Source organism: Myotis yumanensis, unplaced genomic scaffold (assembly GCF_028538775.1).
Source record: "Myotis yumanensis isolate MYYU_CA2020_CCGP unplaced genomic scaffold, mMyoYum1.0.hap1 SCAF_4, whole genome shotgun sequence".
NCBI lineage: Eukaryota > Metazoa > Chordata > Mammalia > Chiroptera > Vespertilionidae > Myotis > Myotis yumanensis.
This window is the reverse complement of record NW_027223755.1, coordinates 8,906,175-8,925,851: the sequence shown is the minus strand read 5'-3', so window position 1 is coordinate 8,925,851 and position 19,677 is coordinate 8,906,175. Positions and strand designations below refer to the sequence as shown.

The 19,677-nt window shown below is 46.5% G+C and overlaps 1 protein-coding gene across 1 annotated transcript; it reads left to right on the top strand.

The window, feature by feature from the left end:
- Positions 1-733: 733 nt before the first annotated feature.
- Positions 734-18,791, top strand: DNAJC21 (DnaJ heat shock protein family (Hsp40) member C21). The gene is made up of 12 exons (XM_070411846.1): positions 734-1,030; positions 5,764-5,857; positions 7,328-7,451; positions 7,756-7,878; positions 8,246-8,550; positions 9,404-9,555; positions 11,360-11,447; positions 13,793-13,951; positions 14,601-14,643; positions 15,508-15,680; positions 17,735-17,810; positions 18,308-18,791. Exons 1-12 carry the CDS (start codon positions 934-936, stop codon positions 18,470-18,472), a joined length of 1,599 nt encoding a protein of 532 aa, XP_070267947.1. The 5' UTR covers positions 734-933; the 3' UTR covers positions 18,473-18,791.
- Positions 18,792-19,677: the final 886 nt, after the last annotated feature.

The window sequence follows — 19,677 nt, the reverse complement described above, 5'->3', positions numbered from 1 at the left end:
TTGCAATTCTTAACCTAAACCAATCTTGAAAATGAGGATTAGAGGCCAGAAAGTTAGGATTAAGGAATGATGGATGGGGGGTCGGTACAACTTCATCCATATTGGTGGTTAAACATTTAGTATGTTATTTTAAAAAGTGTTGATGCTTCTCTCTTAAATTTAGTTTAAGTCATCTTATTTGATGTTATTCCTATGCCTATTGGTCAAAATGGGAAATAGTGGTCTCATTAAATGGCAGCTGAAGAGAATGGAAGAGTTATAAAAGTGGTGTTTTTTAACTGTTCGGTCCAACCGAATTCTGGCATTGGTTAGTTGTGAAGGCTTGAGCAAACTACTGGACTACTTCCGGCATGAGTCGCCTCATCTGTAAAAACGGGGCTCAGTTAAGAAATTATCATCAGAACCACAACCAGATGTTTTCCACTGTTTTCTTCCACCCATTTCACCCCCAGGACGGCCGCCCAGTTAGTGCCACTCATACTGACCGCCCTCTGTGCCCCTCACAATGACAGCCACGTGGCCCCGCCTCCCGCCCGCCGTGGCCCCGCCTCCTCGCCGAGGCCCCGCCTCCCCGCCTCCTCCTCACCGAGGCTCCACCTCCTCCCCCAAGGCCCCGCCTCCTTCCCACCCAGCTTTTTCCGGCGCAGATCCCGCCCTCCTCCCATGCGGAGCCGCGGCCGCCGGCGCCGCCCCCTCCGCGCATCCGCGTGCCGCAGCCCTCGCCGCCCGTCCCGGCCGCGCGCCTCCGCCGCCCCGCGCCGCCGCGCTCGCTGGCTGGCCCGGTGCTGGCGTCCGGCTCCCGCCGCGAGAGAGGACAGTCAGGACAGTCAGTGCTGCCACCACTGCAGCCCGGGCCCGGGTCCCTGCCCCGCCCCGGGCCCCGGCCCCGGCCCCGGCCCCGGCTCCTGCCCCGGCCCCCCGCCCGCGCGGGCGATGAAGTGTCACTACGAGGCGCTGGGGGTGCGGCGCGACGCCAGCGAGGAGGAGCTCAGGAAGGCCTATCGGAAGCTGGCCCTGAAATGGCACCCGGGTAACTCCGCCGCCGCCGCCGCGGTCCCGCCGTCCCGCCCTGTAACTCCCTTCGCCCTGGACACCGTGCCCGAGACCCCGGTGCCCGGCCGGTGGCCCCTGCGCCGCCCCCCCCCCTCCGCCCCCGGTGGACGCAGCCCTCCACCCAGGTGCACTCGAGCTCCGGCACCCCGTCCCTTCAGGCGCCACCCCGCCGGTGCCCACAGCCCCCATGGCCGCTGGGTGGGGAGACGGCGCCCCGGGGACTTCGCTGGCTCCTCCCGCGCCTCGCGGACCCCGGACCCCGGGCGGCGGGTGGCGGGAGGCGGGGTGAGGCGGTCCTGGCCTTGTCCGGACCCGAGTCCCCTGCGCCCAGGTTCCTCGTGCTTCCCCTCCTCCCTGAACTGGTCCCGGAGTCCCTGCCACTTAGTGTAACGATGGCTCCCGTCCCCTTGAAATCAAGGCAGAGGCGAGGACCCCTCTGCCCGGTGAAGTTTGTGTCTGACTCAGAAGTGTCTTCATTGGCGTGGTTTTCATGCCGTGGCCCCGCCCCGGCCTGGGTGACTGTGGCCGGGTGAGCTCCCAGCCGGGGGAGCTCGGGCAGGAGTGGGATCTCGGCATCTCCAGGCTGATAAGGGGCTTTCCTATGGGCACTGATCAATAAGCACGTTTCTAGCCTCCGGGATGGGCAAGTAAGTCACTGGGTTCTGAAATGCCTCCGTCTTGCTGGGAAAACATGCCTCACACGCAGAAAAGAGTTAAATACGGGGCAAGCAGAACAGCACAGCGCATGGAATTGGTCACTGGACTGATAGACCAACCGGTAACCCCCGGGAATGCAGGAGGCGAGGGAGCCCCCCTGGGTCCTGAGGGCAGTGGTTCTCAACCTTCCTAATGCCGGGACCCTTTACTACAGTTCCTCATGTGGTGACCTCCAATTTCATTGTTACAAATTGAACATAATTAAAGCATAGTGATTAATCACAAAAACAATATGTAATTATATATGTGTTTTCCGATGGTCTTAGGCGACCCCCAAAGGGGTCTCGACCCACAGGTTGAGAACCACTGCCTGAGGGGCTGTGAGGCTTCCCCTTGGCAGGAGCCTGGGTCCCTGAGGATGCAAGTGGGAAGGGTGAACTGAACCGAATAGGGAGGAGCACGCGGTGGACACGCGGTGGACAGAAGTGGCCCAGTGGACAGCTGGACTGAAGTCTGAAAACATGGGTTGGTTTAGCCAGTTTGGCTCAGTGGGTAGAGACAGGAGTGGTCCCTGCCCTGCTGGCACATGCGGTCTTCGGGGCGACACTGTGAGGAGATGGGTGATGTCAGTCCGTTGAGGTAAGGGCAGCATGAAGGCAAATAACAGGTGCCCCTGAGCACAGGTACCGACCTGTACTGGGTTTTGGTATTTGTGGGAGAGATGGGCCTCCCTAGAATGGACATCTCCGTGGAGACCTAACGCGGGAATACAGAGAAGACAGGTGGAGGGGGCAGGAGAAAGCCAGCATGGCCGAGGCCAGGAAGGCCAGGGGAGTAGGGCCAGTTCCTGAAGGCGTGAGGGACTGGACTAGGGACTGGATTTTAACCTGAGAGCGTTGGGAAGCCAGTGAAGTGCTGGGAGCAGGGGCGCGATGGTAGGTTTGCGTTTTTCAAGTATCGCTGGCTGTCCTGGGGACAGTAGGTTGGAGCAGGCAAGACTGGAGGTCAAGGGACATTAAGTCTTCAGTATGACGACCAGGACCTGGGGGTGGAGGCTGAGCCAAGTGCCAGGATTCTCTGTGCATAACCACAGTGGTTGGGAGGGGAACAGACAGGAGGGGAGGAAGGTGGGATGGCCAATGAATGGATCAGGAAGCAATGCTAGTTTGTCTTCTGGTGAGTGACGGAGCAGTGGCCAGGAGGACACCAGCTCTGTCACAGACCTGCCCTGTGAAGGCTGTGGCTGAAGGAGTCTGAGAGGGAAGCAAGCAGCCTTCTCAGGGAGCCTGGCTTAAGTGGCACGATCCATGGAATTTTCCAGAAGGCACTGTATAAAGGCTTGGAAGGGAGTGGAAAGAGCATAGTGGGTGAAGAGAAAAGCACAGAGAATGATGTGAGAATGAATGCCTTTTAAACTGTGATGGCTGGATTTGCAATGCCTGTGGCTTTTTGCACTTGGTGAATAATACATCATGTGGGCTTTCAATTTTTTAAATTAGTGCTTTTTAACTTCTCACTCTCATGCTTTTGGATCTCAGCTCAACCTGCTAGTCAACCAGGTCAGGTATGTTTAACGGAAATAAAAAGCATTATGACATCTTAATTGATTGAAAAAAATGATTTAAGAAAGATGCTTCAGTGAGAGATTAGATCTTATTTTCAGGTGGTACTTTAGTGGGTTTTATGCATTTAAAAGCTTTAGCTTTCTTCAAACTTCTTTGGGGGAGGCGAGAAGGGAGTGGGAAGAAGCAGGACAACCAAGTGCAGGACTGATTAAAAGATGAAGAAGAGCCACCCACCTCCACTCCCAAGCAGGCACCTGCTTTGTTTTGCTGCCTGTTTCTGCCATTCAGCTTCCATCTCAACTGTGCTTTTTCTTATCTGACAAGATTTTCTTAGTGATTTGAGGAAGACTTGGAAAGCATGACTATTTTTAGCTGGACTCTCACCTTCAAGTCATATCAGGCTTGTGTTTAGCTGCAGGTGATAGGAAGCTGCCTACAGTGGCTAAACCAGAGCCATTTATTAATCTCACATATTAAGGAATCCAGAGGTGGCCCATCTTGGTAGCTCCAGCTGCTTGATGAAACGTTCAAAGACCTGCTCCATCCTCCTGACCATACAGCTTGCGTCCAAGTGTAAGCATTGCAGCCCCAAAGAGATGTTTATTGCTTCAGATGGGCTTGCACTGTGGACATGGATTTAGACTTGCATTTTATGCTCACAAACAGGGATGGGGACTTTTGTCCTTTCAGTTCTAAGGGATCATGATCTATAATATATAAAAGCCTAAGCGAATGTTACTACCGGCTGGTAGCTATGACGTGTACTGACCATCAGGGGCCAGACGCTCAGCTCAGGAGCTGCCCCCTGGTGGTCAGTGCACTCCCACAGCCAACCTCCCATGGCTGGCCAACCTCCCGTGGTCCCTACCCCCCGGCTGGGCGGCCCCGAGGTGCCCCGATCGGGACTGGGCAAGACAGCCTGATTGGCTTTGATCGCCAGCCAGGCTGAGGGACCCTATCTGTGCACAAATTCGTGCACCGAGCCTCTAGTTTCAAAATAATATTGAAAGTTTTTTGTGTTAAAACATCTTAGCAAAAAGAGCCATGGCCAACTGCTGCCTTGAGACAGTGTTGTCACTGTTAGTTGTTGAGCAGACAACCAACCACCTGAAGGATGTGGGATCCCTGCAATGGTACCCGAGAGGAGGAGGCAGGATGCCTTGCTCTAAGGCTGCCAGACTATTGTAGGGAATACACATCTGTCATATTTTCCTCTCGCCTCTTAGAGGGCAATTATGGAGCTGTAGCTTAAAGAGCTCTGGTGTGCTCTGAGATGGATTCAAATAGTTTACTTTCTGAGCATATTAGTTACCTATTGCTGTGTAACAAACTACCAGAAACTCAGGGCTTAAAACAAAAAACACTGCAAACATTCATCAGGTGGACTCACACAGCTTCTGAGGATCAGAGCCTGGGAACAGCTTAGCTGGGTGGTTTTGGCTCAGGGTTTCTTAAGAGGCTGTGTCTTCACTGTCTGGGACACCTGTTTTCAAGCTCGCTCACATGGTGTTGGCAGGCCTCAGTCGCTGCTGGCCACGGCCAGAGGCCTCCATTCTCACCGCGTGGCTTCTCCATCGCCACCTGGGTGTCGTCATGCCATGGCAGTGAGCCCAGAGGGAGTGAGAGTCCACAATGGAAACTGCTGTCTTTCATCAGAACATCTCAGAAGCACCATACTGTGCTGTCCCCCATGTCACTGCTCACACTGCTGCCTGCTGTCGGCCAAGCACACCAGCCCTGGGGACCACACGGTGTGATGCCAGGAGGTGGGGGTTCTTGGGGGTCGTCTTGGAAGGTGGCTGCCATCTTGAGGCAAAGTTGCTTTCTGAATTCCATGGTTAAGGAAACACAGCTAAGAAGAATAGTATAGCTAATTAAAACTTTATTTTTGTATGTGCTAATAAGGAAGAAAAACAGGTTGTGAACAGAAAGTATAACCTAGCACAGGGGTCCTCAAACTACGGCCTGCGGGCCACATGCGGCCCGCGGAAAACATTTATCTGGCCCGCCGGGTGTTTTTGCCGCCGCTGTGTGCATAGGAATTTGTTCATAGTTTTTTTTTTTAAACTATAGTCCGGCCCTCCAACGGTCTGAGGGACAGTGAACTGCCCCCCCCCACCCCGTTTAAAAAGTTTGAGGACCCCTGACCTAACACTAAATAATAGCAGTTCTTCCTAACCAATGATATACATATATTTCGTTTCTCCTAAAAAGAAGGTGCGCGCTGCTCAGGGTTTTCCTTCTGTGGACCCAGGTGAGGGCTCAGGGTGAGTGCGGGGAGGCACCAGACTTAGGAAGCCTGAACTTTCTACTCGAGTAGACACTTAGGTTCTGATTATTAACCATCGCCCAGTATCTCTGCCTTTTCCTAGTTTCCCTTTGTTTTGCACACTCCTCGTGTGTTGCTGGCATTTGTGATGGGTGAGCCCCCTTTTAGATTTTGTCCTACTTTTTTGATGACTGAATTTCTGTGACTTTGTTTTCACAGATAAAAATCTGGATAACGCCGCAGAAGCAGCTGAACAATTTAAATTAATCCAAGCAGCATATGACGTGTTGAGTGACCCTCAGGAAAGAGCATGGTGAGCAGCACGCTGTCCCTCTCGTCCTCGTGTATGTTGTTGGGAAGAATTGTCAAGAGAGGGTTTTTAAAAACATTTAAATCATTAATGGTTTTTGGTGTGCTCTGAGACTTCTGTCACCTACTCATATAAAATGCAGTATTTGAGGAGGAGGGAACTTCCTACTCCAACTGTCTGATGTTATAGCTCCTGATGCAGAAAGCTTGGCAGTTAAGATAGTTTTAACTTTGATATATGAAGTGACTTCTCATTAAATGGGGTCTCTTTGGTGTATGACAATTTTCTGATGTCAGACAAGGAAGCATGCTGACTTGTCTTTAAAAAACCTTGGCCAGGTTGCTCAGTAGGTTGAAGCATCATCCTGATACACCTAGGTTGTGGGTTCGATCCCCGCTCAGGGCACATGCAGAAATAAACCAGTGAATGCAGAAATATGTGGGACAACAACTCTCTCTCATCATTTAAAATAAATAAAATCAGAGGGTTCTTTTTTTTTTTTTTTAACACAGAGGTACAGTGTTTTAATACAAGAATTGTAATATTTTCCCTACAACTACACTCTATGAAGAAATCGAGTTAAGCTTCTACATCTTTTGTTAATGATGACCTGGTCATTGAATATCATTTCCGAACAGAGTCTGTGTTGGGACTTTTGCTGCAGAGGGATAGGTGTTGAGCCTGTTACAACTGCAGGACCTGCTGCTCATCCGCAGCCCGGGTGGTGCGCATGCTCTCTGCCTGTCCTCGGGGTCAGCGTGCCCACGGCCGGCCTCCAGAGAGAAAGGCTGTAAAGGAAGTTCCTATAAAATCGCCTTTTACATGGAAATCACAGAGAGAGGCCTGCGTGTTTCTCCTCTGCTGCTGTGTGCAGGCGGCACTGCACTCTGAGTCCTCCCGGCGCTCGGACCTGGCTCTGACGTCTGGCTTTGCTGCTTACAGGCTTTATGATTGTGGACAACAGCTGTTTAATGTCCCTGAGCCTCAGCTTCCTGTTGTAGCAAACTTTACTGAGTTGTTCTGTGGGTGATTGCATGTGCGTGAAGCTACTCCATTGTTTACGTAGACATAGCAAGCGTGATTTCGGTTCATGCTGCTAAATTCTCAGATCCCGCGTGTGTAAGTAGTCTGTGGTCGAGATTCTGTCCACCCCGTCCTGCTCAGGAATGTTTCTTTCCTGGGACTGCAGCCACCTGCGGGGAGTGATGTGGAGGTTCCCTGGCGCATGACAGTCCCTTGTTCCCATGGGCTAGTGCTGTACATGCCGGTAGTGGGCTAGTCAGAGTTTTAATCAGCAATTTTACGATAGATTGTCTTTTCATGTTGACATTTTTTTCTTAAAATTTTTTGGTTGTGGGTTGGACACATTAAAATGGACTGCAATAGCATTCTGGCTGTTTCCGAGTAAGAAGTCCTTTTAAATTCTTATGCATTTCGCCTTCCCTGACGCTGCTCATTTCTTCATCTGCTCAGGTATGATAATCATAGAGAGGCTCTGCTCAAAGGTGGGCTTGATGGGGAATATCAGGATGACAGCTTAGACTTGCTTCACTTCTTCACCGTCACCTGCTACTCTGGGTATGGAGATGATGAGAAGGTAAGGCGTGGACTCCCTTACCATTTCTTACCAAGCACTTAAGTGAGACTCTCAAATGCAGAGAATTCTGTAATCGAAAGTGAAACTGTTCATTCTGAAAACAAACAAAAAAAAGCCACCATTGGCTTCATATTTAAAGTATCCACATATTAAAAACCTCCAATTGGAACGTAGATGTACTTACACGGACAGAGTTTGGGGTTGTAATTTTTCAACAGTAAAGTTTTTCACATTGCATTTTAAAATCTCACTCTGTGATTAGACTATAAAGTGTAGGAATGTGTGTTTCTGTCGCCTGCTCTAGGGCTTTTACGCGGTGTATCGGAATGTGTTTGAAATGATTGCGAAGGAAGAGCTGGAATCCGTGCTGGAGGAGGATGCGGAGGACTTCCCGACCTTCGGGGACTCCCAGAGCGACTATGACACGGTGAGGGGCGTGCACGGCTGTTGTCCGCTTAGCGTGGATCAGTGCGTCTCACATCCTGGTTCTTTATTTGTAAAAATGGATCCTCGTTCTCGCTCCTATCCTGTGACTTGCTTCCTTTCTCTTCCCAGCAGCCTCCCCTTTTCTTGACCTTTCCCTCCTAATTGACTGTGGTCCCATCCCATTCATTTCCTCATTAAATTCATGCTGAATAGTGATTTATTTTGTTAAAGCCTTAAGAGGATTGTCTTCTCCTTTGATTAATAGCAGTGTTTTAAATACGAAAGATGTTCTGCATCACTAACATTGCTGCCTTACCGAAACAAGTCTACATCGAAGCGAGCATTTTGCCTGTTTTCTCTGTCGCCAGGTAGTCCACCCTTTCTACGCTTACTGGCAGAGCTTCTGCACGCAGAAGAACTTTGCTTGGAAAGAGGAATATGATACCCGACAAGCTTCCAACCGCTGGGAGAAACGAGCCATGGAGAAAGAAAACAAGAAGACTCGAGATAAGGCGAGGAAGGAGAAGAACGAGCTTGTCCGTCAGCTGGTGGCTTTCATTCGAAAGAGAGACAAGAGGGTGCAGGCGCATCGCCGGCTGGTGGAGGAGCAGAACGCGGAGAAGGCCCGCAAAGCCGAGGAGATGCGGCGGCAGCAGAAGCTGAAGCAGGCCAAGTACGTGCGGGGGGGCGGGGGGCCTGGCCGTGCGGGGCCCAGGGCCACAGCAGGAGGTACCTGCCGTGTGCCTCCACGTTGGGTTGAGGCATCTTGGCTTCACCTTTTAAATCCTGACGTTGCACAGTGATTTTTCATCTGTGAAAGGTCCTTCCAAGGCCCTTTATACCTGTGACCTTTCCAGACGCCTGTGGAAGTTAATAGTAACTAAGGCCCCTGAGCTCTCGCTCTGCACAAGGCCCCGCTCCGCTCCGGGCTTTTCTCCCAGCGGTTCTGGGAGCAAGTGCTGGTTCGTATCCTCGTTCCTTTGTGGATGCGAGGCAGACAGGCCAAGGTCGCACGGCCAGCGAATCGCAGAGGCGGGGTTGGACCCAGGGAGTCAGCCCAGGGCCTCGCTTTTAACCGCCGCCCAGGACTGGCTCTTAGTCGGTGTACTCTCAGCTGTCTAGGTCCTTCTAGTGCCTTCAAAGGGTGGTTGTTTTTGAGTTACTGTAAAAGCATTGTGTCCAGAGCATTACAGCATTCTCTAAAAAAACGACTTCTTAAAAATTCTTCCTGCCCCACCCCTCATCTTTTGAATATTAGCACTTACAACTTAACATCACTTGAAACCATTTAATGAGTTGCTAAGAGTTATATGTTTCAAAACCCATTATCTAGTCGAGCAATTAAAATCAACCAGGACAGCTAACAGATTTCCAGTGACTTTGCCCTTTAATTCGGTGCAGGTGTGAAGTGTGTGAGCGCTGACAGCGTTGGGGGTGGGGTGGGGTGGTAGGACGCTCTCTGAGGATGGACTCGGAGCCTGAAGAGTTGGGGAGCGCAGTGTGGAGACTGTGCTGTTTGTGTCTAGACTGGCCGAGCAGTACAAGGAGCAGAGCTGGATGGCGCTGGCCGACCTGGAGAAGGAGCTCCGGGAGATGGAGGCGCGGTACGAGAAGGAGTTCGGAGACGGCTCAGAGGAAGACGAAGGGGAGGAGCAGGAGCTCAGAGACGGACAGGATGGTAACTGCACTCATCGGGACTCTGGGAAGTCATGTTTCTGTGCACAGGATGCACTCGGGTGCTTACAGGGGCCAGGGCAGAGATAAGACAGTGGAGTGGGAGCATGGAGGGAGGAGAACCTGGGACACCCCTTCCAGCGGCTGTTGCCAGAGTTTTCACATCTGTTTGGTTTCAGTGAAGCTGGGACTTTGGATTTTTATGTGACATCTCCCAGTTTTTAAGTGTGACAGATAATTAACATGAAAAACAATACTGTATGGACCAAGGAAAGGTTGTCTATTGAAGCCGGCTAATTCTGGTAATTTGATTAACAAACTCTTTTCTGACGATGTTTTAAACAATTTGTGCTTCTGGCCATATACATCTATAAAAGCATAATGCTAATTAGACTGGACGTCCTTCTGAAAGACCTTCCAGACAAAGTCAGGGCTGTGAGGAAAGCCGGTGCCAGCAGCCGGGGGAAGGAAGGCCTACTCTTGCACAAATTTCGTGCATCGGGACTCTAGTATGTTGATAAATAAGTGGACATGCTGACAGGAGTGACGTGACCGCAGACTGGTTATTTTAAAAAGTGCAGTTAAGTAGTAGGTCACGTTTTCATAGCAGCTCTTTCCAGAAAAGCTGATGTTGTGTGGTGTGTCTACATGGTAGATTCTTCCTTTCTGACTTCATAGAAGGCACTTGGTGCACTGAAATACCTACAGATGTGCTTTTTCAGACTAATAAACCAAGTGATAAAATGACAAACTTTTAACTAATCAAAATGACTAGGAAATGGAATGTTTTATTAATAAGTAAGACGTAAATGTGAAAGTGTTTGGGAAATTATAAACACTCTGCAAACATTAGGTGGTATAATTACATAGAGTTAAATAATTTATAGCATGCTTTCACATACATCATTTTGCTGCTTGACCCTCCCACAATAGCCCTTAAATGTAGGTTTTGCTCATATAATTGGCTGCATTTTCCTAAAGAAGAAACTAAGACTGAGAAGCTGTGGCATATGCCTGGGTGTATATGACCATTTTAAATCCAGATTTTGGCTTCGAATCCAGCATTCTTTATTAACTCTTTGATTAATCAAAGTTTATTTCATGTATATGATACCTTGAAAGTGTACCCGTAATTAGACAGTAATACCATATACTGAACTTTGCATGTATTCTGATCATTTATGATTTTAATGAGACTGTCCTTCAAAACCATATTAACATCACTTTTAATATTATTTCCTATAAAGATAGAAGATGGTATTGTGCAAAGACTTCATTGCACTTTTTAATTGCTTAGATTTTTGGACTGTATCGGTAGTAATTATTCCAGTGTAATAAATCTTGAGGCTTATAAAAAATAGTCTGTAAAGACAGTGTTAAACTTTACATGTAGTATGCTATTTTATGACTTGTCCAATAATGACAGAATGTTGTGAGCTAAGTTTATTTAAGCATTTAAGAATAGATTACAATTATATAAATGTGTTTGTACCAAATCTTGCTCAAGAGGTAAGTTAAAAACACCTTGTTGAAAAAATTGCTTTGTGGTAGAACTATGGACCTCTGATTTTCTGAACTTTGCTCACTCCCAGGGTTCTGAGAATTTTTTGTCTTTTGAGTAGACTTATAAAGAGAAATAGAAAGTTAAAGGGATTTTCATCTCTTATAATTTAGTGTTGCTTTTAAAGGGTCAGCTTGAATCCTGTAACGTCATTGTTTTCCTTGGTAAGGAAGTAAACGTTTTGTTAGCATGTTGTAGGTCTGTGTTCTAATGGCACAGGCTTCTTACTGCAACCTGTTTCCTGCAGGGAAGGACAGCGACGAGGCCGATGGCGTGGAGCTTTATGAGGGACTGTACTGCCCAGCGTGTGACAAATCTTTCAAGACGGAAAAGGCGTAAGTGTAAGGTCTTTGAACTCACCTTTTCTTTTGAGGCGAGTGTAACGCTTTGCAAGTCCTGAAAAGAAAATGCTGCTGGTAGCAGCTCCCTAGTCCTTACAGCATCCTGGGGAGAAGGCCGTTGTAGCAGCAGGTCAGCCCCTGGAGTGATCAGTCATGCCAGCATTCCTGTGGGCAGCTGCTTTGTAAACATGCACGTGGTCTTCAGAAAGAAATGTTGCTTTTTTGGCAAAGAAGGTGCAGTCATATGGGCCCCGAGGCTACACCATCTCTCTCTGTTGGTGGAGACTCACTTCCAGCCATCGCTCCCATACAGGCCATTGCTGCCACCCAGGAGCTTCACGTGTCCTGCGAGGGGACATTTACTGAGGGGAGGAGGGGCTTTATTGATTGGCTCCTTGATCTCTTATTTTTTATTGTTTTTTAATTATTCATTATTATGATGTCTAAAGTTTTACATATGTCTCCTTTTCCCCAATTGACCGCCCCCCCTCCCCAGCCATTCCCACCCCGGGCAACCCCCCACCACCCCAATGTCTTTGTCCATTGGTTATGCTAATATGCGTGCATATGAGTCCTTTGGTTGCTCTCTAACCCCCCTCCCCTACCATTTGTCTCTTGATCTATTCTTGTTCATAGAATTATGTTGGTCATTATATCCCACATATGAGTGAGATCATGTGATGTTTATCTTTCTCCGACTGGCTTATTTTGCTTAGCGTAATATAGGTACTACACCTAAGGAAAAAGAGTGAGGGGGCGGGGAAGAGCACAGGCCTGCTCCCAGGCGGGAGAGCGCGGAGGACCTGCTCTTGCAGGAACAGTGGGGACAGAAGTACTAAAATGGGTACTGGTATAAGGAGAGTCAAGAATATGGGGGGAAATGTAGAACCAGCAAGGGGAAAAGCAGCAAAATACGCGCAGAAAAGAGAAAAGGGGACCAGGGGATGACGGTGAGGATGTGGGCGTCAGGAATGGTCTGTCTGGATGAGCCTCCGGGGAAGCCATGGAGCAGTGGGGAGTGGGCGAGCTGGAGACGCAGCAGCAGCAGGAAACAGCCGCAGGGAAGGTTTAAAAGTCTTGTTTATTTGGAAGTAACATCGAACTCACAGGCCAGTTGCGAGGACAGAGTGTAGAGCGCTCCACTCATGGTTGCTCAGGCTCCCCATTTGCGTGTGCTTGTTCTCTCGCTACACACGGTTCTGAGTACGTGACGTGTGCAGTGCGCCTAAGCACATTCTCTACAATCAGAATGCAGTTGTCAGTTGGAGGAAACGGATGCCATTGATGCCACTTCTGTCGTTTCCTGCCGTGTTCCACTTTCGTCAGGTGATCCTCGTAGCGTCCTGTGTGGCATCTTTCTCACTTGGATCTGGGACCCGGTTGAGGGGCAGGTACTGCGTTACACGTGTCACATGGTCATCAGCACGTGGCTTTCTGCTGTAAACAGGAGCCTCACTGCCCCTTGGACCGGTCTGTGTCCGTCTGAGTTTAGGGACTTTTTCAGTGTTTTGTATTTGTTATTGCCCTTTTCATGCTCCAGTTTCCCGTCAGTGGTTAGTGAGAGTCCTTCCACCTGCTCCTGCGTCCCTGACATGCCCAGTCATTGCCGAGCACTTCCTATCTGGCACGAAATGTTCCCATTTCTCCAAGGAACCTTGATCTGCAGGAGATACTAGCGGGGAGGAGAGCAGCAACCCAAACAAGCAAACGAGAATTTGAACAGATGAGAGAAGGTTGACAGAGACACAAGTTTCCTGCTTTCTAGTGTAGCTACTCTCACAGCCTAAGGGTTGTCAGCTCCACGTTGTGTAGTGTTACTTAGTGGCCACGGGGCACACGTGTCTGAACTCACTTTTAGATTGTGGGAGTGAGAGGGGGTGCCTCTAGAGAAGGCGAAAGGCAGCTGGTAAACTGCCACGTCAAGGCCTCACATCACCGTCTCTCACGTCCAGGGTGTCTCCTTTTAAAGTTACAATGTGGTTTTGTACTTTCCCAGTCATCGCTCCAGGCCCCTGCAAGTAATCAGTGATTAAAAGGAAATAGAGGAGAAGGCTTGAATTTAAAGAATTGGAAAAAAAAAAATAATAGAGAATTTGAGAAAAAAAAAGGAGAACATATGAAAGGACAGAAGGAGGGGGAATTCTGGGTGCAGGAAAATGGATGGAGTGCTGGGTTCCTAGGGTCCCGAGGTCTAAGAAGACAGGGTGCTCTCTCTCCGTAGTCACTAATGTCTGCCTGGTTGATCAGAAAGGAGTACATTAACTGAGTCGCACCCCCAGCCACACTTGGCACATCTGACGTAAGCCTGTCGCAGTTACTCAGTTGCATTGTCCTTTCAGCATGCGGAATCACGAAAAATCCAAGAGGCACCGGGAAATGGTGGCCTTGCTGAAACAACAGCTGGAGAAGGAGGAAGAAAGTTTTTCAGGATCTCAGACGGATGAAAATCTGCTGAATGCCAATTCTGAGGAAGAAGCGGAGGATGCACCCAGACAAAGGTACTTCCAAAGATTTCATAGACATACTGCCACCCTGGGCTTGCCTGTAGAGCAGCGGTTCTCAACCTGTGGGTCGCGACCCCTTTGGGAGTCGAACGATCCTTTCACAGGGGTCGCCTAAGACCATTGGAAAACACATATATAATTACATATTGTTTTTGTGATTAATCACTATGCTTTAATTATGTTCAATTTGTAACAATGAAATTGGGGGTCACCACAACATGAGGAACTGTATTAAAGGGTCGCGGCATCAGGAAGGTTGAGAACCACTGCTGTAGAGGCTGCTTTATCCCGAAGAAGTCAGCCTGTTACGCTTGTATTTTCTGCATTTCTTCTAGTGAAGGGAACTTTATAGTATTGAAATGGGTAAAGATATGATGTCAAATATAATTTTACACACTATATTATGACTATATTTAAAAGCAGTTTTATACCTACGTAATTGACATGCTAATTCCTGTCAATTGAGCCACTTACACTATTCTAAAATAATGTGAACATTTTCCTTTTAATGCTTTATGATATTTATAATTTTAATTTTTTTTTTATTTCTCTCTGTATCACTAGGGCTTAATTGTTTTTCTTTTTACTTCATAAATCTTTATAGAATCAAGTATTTGACATTTTGATTTATATTTGCTCTTAGGCTTTCTAAAAAACAGAAGAAAAAGAAACAGAAACCAGCACAGGTATGTTAGCATTAGGAGAATACTTTTGGTTAGAAACTTGTAATGATTGTGGTTATTGAAAGAATGTTGATATACTCAGAAATTTAAGTAGTTTAAATATTTCATACCTGGGGTCCAAATTCAAGAGCATTACAACTCTAGATTTGCTGTTTAATGTTAGCGAAACTTTTAGTATTAGGAGAATAGTATTAAGGAGAAGGACTTTTGCTCTAATTTCATGTCAATTGTAAAACGATTAAAAGGAGTTGAAAATGTTTTCTTTTTTAAGCCCCCCCTTATATGTATGCAACTAATTTATTTAATTACTATTGTCAGGGTGTTTTAAAATTTTGCATGTGGAATTCTCCTAATACTAATTAGCTGAGTGACCATATTTAAAAAAATATCTGGACACGTGACCCCTGGGATTTCTCATTGTATAATGAAGTTTGTTCTGTTGACAACATAATTAAAATTTCACAGAAGAAACATTTGTTTAGAAACTTGCAATGATTGTGGTTATTGAAAGAATGTTGATATACTCAGAAATTTAAGTAGTGTAAGTATTTCATACCTGGGGTCCAAATTTAAGAATTGCCGTTCTCTCTTGGTGTCTGTGGGGGATTGGTTCCAGGACTCCCCAGATACCAAAATGCGTGGATGCTCAAGTCCCTTAAATAGAATGGCATAAAGAAAAGGGTGAAATATCAGAGGGAGAGCATTCATGTTTTAAAATTATCTGTTTCTTTTTATTGCCTGAAGATACACTCTAACTAGGGGGCTTGGGACATTGTCATTGTTTATTATAACTATTTGGCTGAATAACCTAAGAAGCCAGTACTATTATAGTACTTATTTTGTAATGCACACGTGTTTATAACCTAGAATTATGATGATAATTGCAATGAAAATGGAACAGGAGAAGGAGTGAAAGTTGATCCAGAAGATACCGACTTAAATCAAGACAGTGCCAAAGAATTAGAAGGTGGTCCCCAAGAGAGTGTCAGGGTCCCAGAGGCTGGTCAGCTGTGTGAGGACCCGAAAAGTGAAGCGAGAAGGTAGGCCAAGGTGCATGTGGTTGTCTACATCTTGATCCTGGTGATGAGGGTATCTTGTCATATGTCAAGTAGAAGCTTCTTTCCCATGGCCGGTTGGGGGAAGAGGATGTGCCTGTATTCATCTGACACATGAATACAGATGAAGGGTGTTGGAGAGAATGCCAGAGGACGCGCTCACAGACATTTCAGCAAATGGCCAAAATCAGGAAGCAGTCGCTTTGATCCCGTTTTGTTCCCTTATCCCGCTGAGGTTCTTATTTATCACTGTGTCAGTCATCCCCGAGCTCACGTGCGATCAAGCTACTGACGAGGCTGTGCCCACTCAGCTGGAGCATCACCGCCGAATCCACAGGCTGTGACAGCTGTTCTCTGTTCAGGACTTGGTCTGGCTGACTTCACTGCTGAGGAGTGTCAGGGCTGGGTGTGAATACACACGCACTCACACAGTCTCTCATACTCGCTCACACAGTCTCACACTCTTACACACACACACACAAATACACACACTCTTAGTCCCTCACACAAACATACACATAGTCTCACATTCACACACTCTCACACATACTCTCACATTCTCATACACACACTCACTCTCACCCATACACTCAACTCTCTCTCACACACACACACACACTCATACAGTCTCACAGTCTGACACACACACACACCCCGTCTCTCACACACACACACACACTCACACATAATCACATAATCACACTCACACACATACACACACTCTCACACAGACACACACTCACACATACCCCCGGGTGTCCATTGCCTTTCTGGGGCCCCTGTGATGCTGGTAACCTAGTGAGAAGTTCATTAAAAAACCTGCACGTATATAAAGTCCTTTTAAAAAAATAAAGCTCTTCGATTTGAGCTTCAGGGATGCAGCTGCTGTCTTTCCTAACATGATAAATTGTTCTCTAGGAATGTCACCCTAAGTACTCTTGGGTATATTTGTGGCATATCTATGATGATACTTAGTAAATTAGTAACTTTTAATCTGTAGCCTGTATGCCATTATGTCCTTTCCTTGATGCTTTCAAAGCTGGCTGAATGCTGCTAATGTTGTGTTACACCCTAACCAGCGCCATTGCGGGCCTGGTTCCTGACGACCACAGTAAAGGCCGTTGTAACCTTTTTGCTGTGGAGGGTCTTAACTTCATTTTGTAAAAACAGCATCTGTGAAGTGCAATAAAATGATGTGTGCCTGTAAGGCCGTTTAACTTAATACAGACTCTTGGTTTCTGCTTGAAGAATAGTAGGGCAGCATTGTCATAGCTCATCCCTGTAACCCAGGCGGTCTGTTCTGTGTAGTTACACTTGGATTTTATCCTAAGAACGTGGTTAGCACACATGAGGGGAGTATGAGATAACTGGGGAAGCTACCATTCACCTCAAGGACTGGGAAGAGGACAGCTCAGAGTGAAAGTGGACCAGGAGTGGACGGCTGTCCTGGCGGCAGCTTCTGGGTGAAAGAATCCGGGGAAGCCCACTAGTCAGCAGAAAGGACATGGTCTCTTAATAAAAGAAAATCCTCTCTGTTGAACAAATGTAACTTTACGAAAAGTGCATGACAGTGTCGCTATTTTCCTCATTTCACTTCAATGAGACACTGTTGGGATGTTTGTCCCAGGCGGGTTCTGGTCCAAGTAGCAGCACTTGTAGGAGCCACACTTAATGTCACAGACTATCTGTGAGGAGTACTGGTTGGCAGTGACAATGGTTTGCTTCAACAAATGGAATATGAAGTGCTTTGCTTTTTAACAAAAACACATAGTATGAAAATTTAGAGGATTTGACAGGTCTCGTTTTAGCTTATGTTTCAACCATTTTAGGTAAATTTCTTAATTATTGTGACAAACCTGATATAAAATGTGATCTCTAAAGTTGCTCTTTAAAGCTATTTCTTTGAAATGTGAAAATTAATTAACATGACCATTAAAATGAACGAATTAGCCATTGAAGTGCATGTCATTCATTTGAGTCATCTTGGGAGCAAAATGATAATTATTGGATTATGCTGAATTCTTTCATTTATTTGCCAGTGTTCCTAAACCCAAAGGAAAGAAAGCCAAAGATACGAAGAAATCTGTCAGAGTGCCTGCCGAGCCTCAGACCCTGGTAGGTCGCAGTGTGTCTGTGTTTCAGCCTGTACGGTGTTTAAGCGCCGTAGTCCAAATTCTTAGTTTCCCTTCCAAACGTGTGAGTGTGTTCAGTGAGCCCTCTGCCCCTGCTAATATGTGTGGATCTGTCAGCACTTTTCCTGGACAAACGTAGAATTTAGACTTGTGCCACTCTCATTGTTTCCTTTAAAGGAATAAGACACAGATGGGAAATATCAGCTTGTGTGAACAGTTCCTGTTCTGTTTCTATTACTCTGAAATCTAAAGCCTAGTCTGAGGGGGGCAGGCTATTGCATGTCTCAGAACTCGTAAGGTTGATGGTGGTGGTTAATGGGACTTAACTTTCAGGAACAGCTGCCCCTGTTGAGCCTGTCTTGGTAGTTGTCCACTTTGTTAAAAGATCTTTATTTTGCAATTGTTTGATATTGAATCAGGACATGAAAACATACTGTTCTCAGATAACACTTGCTTTTATTATTGGTTTCCCCCTCTCAGAGTGACGTTCTGATCAGCTGTACCACCTGCCACAGCGAGTTTCCATCCCGGAATAAACTGTTTGACCATCTAAAGGCCACGGGGCATGCAAGAGCGCCCTCATCGTCTTCTTTAAATGGTGTAACAAGTAGTCGAAGTAAGAAAGACAAACGCAAAAACAGATAGACATTCTGCCAACGCCTTTTCTTTCTGATTGTCTCTAGATTTTGAAACCAAAAACTGAACTGAAATCATCTAAAGAGTTAAAGTTTCAGTGATCTGCAATTTATTGCATTGTGGAAGATTATTTTTTATCTTGTAAAAACATTTTTCTGTTTAATATATATATTTTTAAACAGTTCATTAGTGATTGAATTCTACTTTGCCATCTGAACAGACTTGAATATCTCAAAACAGGTAAATATTATAAAGTACGTATTCTTGGTTTCTGCTGGCTCGTGGACAGAATGTACAGGGAGAATTAAATTATTTTAACACATACAAATGCCCCTCTCTGTTTTATTTTGTGAATTTCTCATTAAGTGTTTTTATGTGATTTAATGCTTTTGTTTTAAAATTGCCATAGATTTATTCTTCCACCTGATACCATGACTCTGGTTCTAATTTTAAAATTATTTCTAAAGAACCTATTGTTAGTTACTATGTATTTTCCCCCTCAAGGACAATGAAAGATAGAAACTGTGTGATTATATATGGTTGTGTTTCGAGAATACTGTCTCTCCAAGGTATGACTATGTTGATTCAGTTTGAGATTTTACTGGTAATTATCGACATGCAGCTTGGCTTCTTGCTTTGATTTGAATTGTGGAGGTGGAAGCAAATTAATTTATACGGCGCTTCCTCCTCAGGCGCAGTGACAGCTGGAAAGTGTGATGGGTCAGCATAGCAGATGGTGCAGAATTTATACTGATACATTAACTAGGGATATTCTGCCTTGAGCTTTTTCATCACTATTTTTAGAAATGTTTTATTTTGTTTTTTTACATCACTCAATGGAGAAAAATGTTTTTAATGAAAGATTTTTTTAAGAAAGTTGCTATTTATGCCTTCTATTCTGTAGCAAAGATGAATATTAAATCCAAAGAGATATGGAGAGTCATTACAAGTGAGTGTGGTCAAACATGTTCAGTGATGAGTCGGTTTTAGGATGGATTAAATAAATAGGCAGTTCTTTTCATTGGTCTTGAAAGTAGCTTCGAACTCCTCACTTTCCGTTCAGTGAACTTATTTCTCTCCTTGAGTCTCAAAGGAAGGAGTCTTCAGTTGTGTGTAAACTGGAGAGCGAGCCCCTGGTGCCGAGGCTTCCTGACAGCCTCGGGGGTTGTACTGATGTGGTGCATCTGTGCTGGACTTGGGTCCGTGCTTTCATT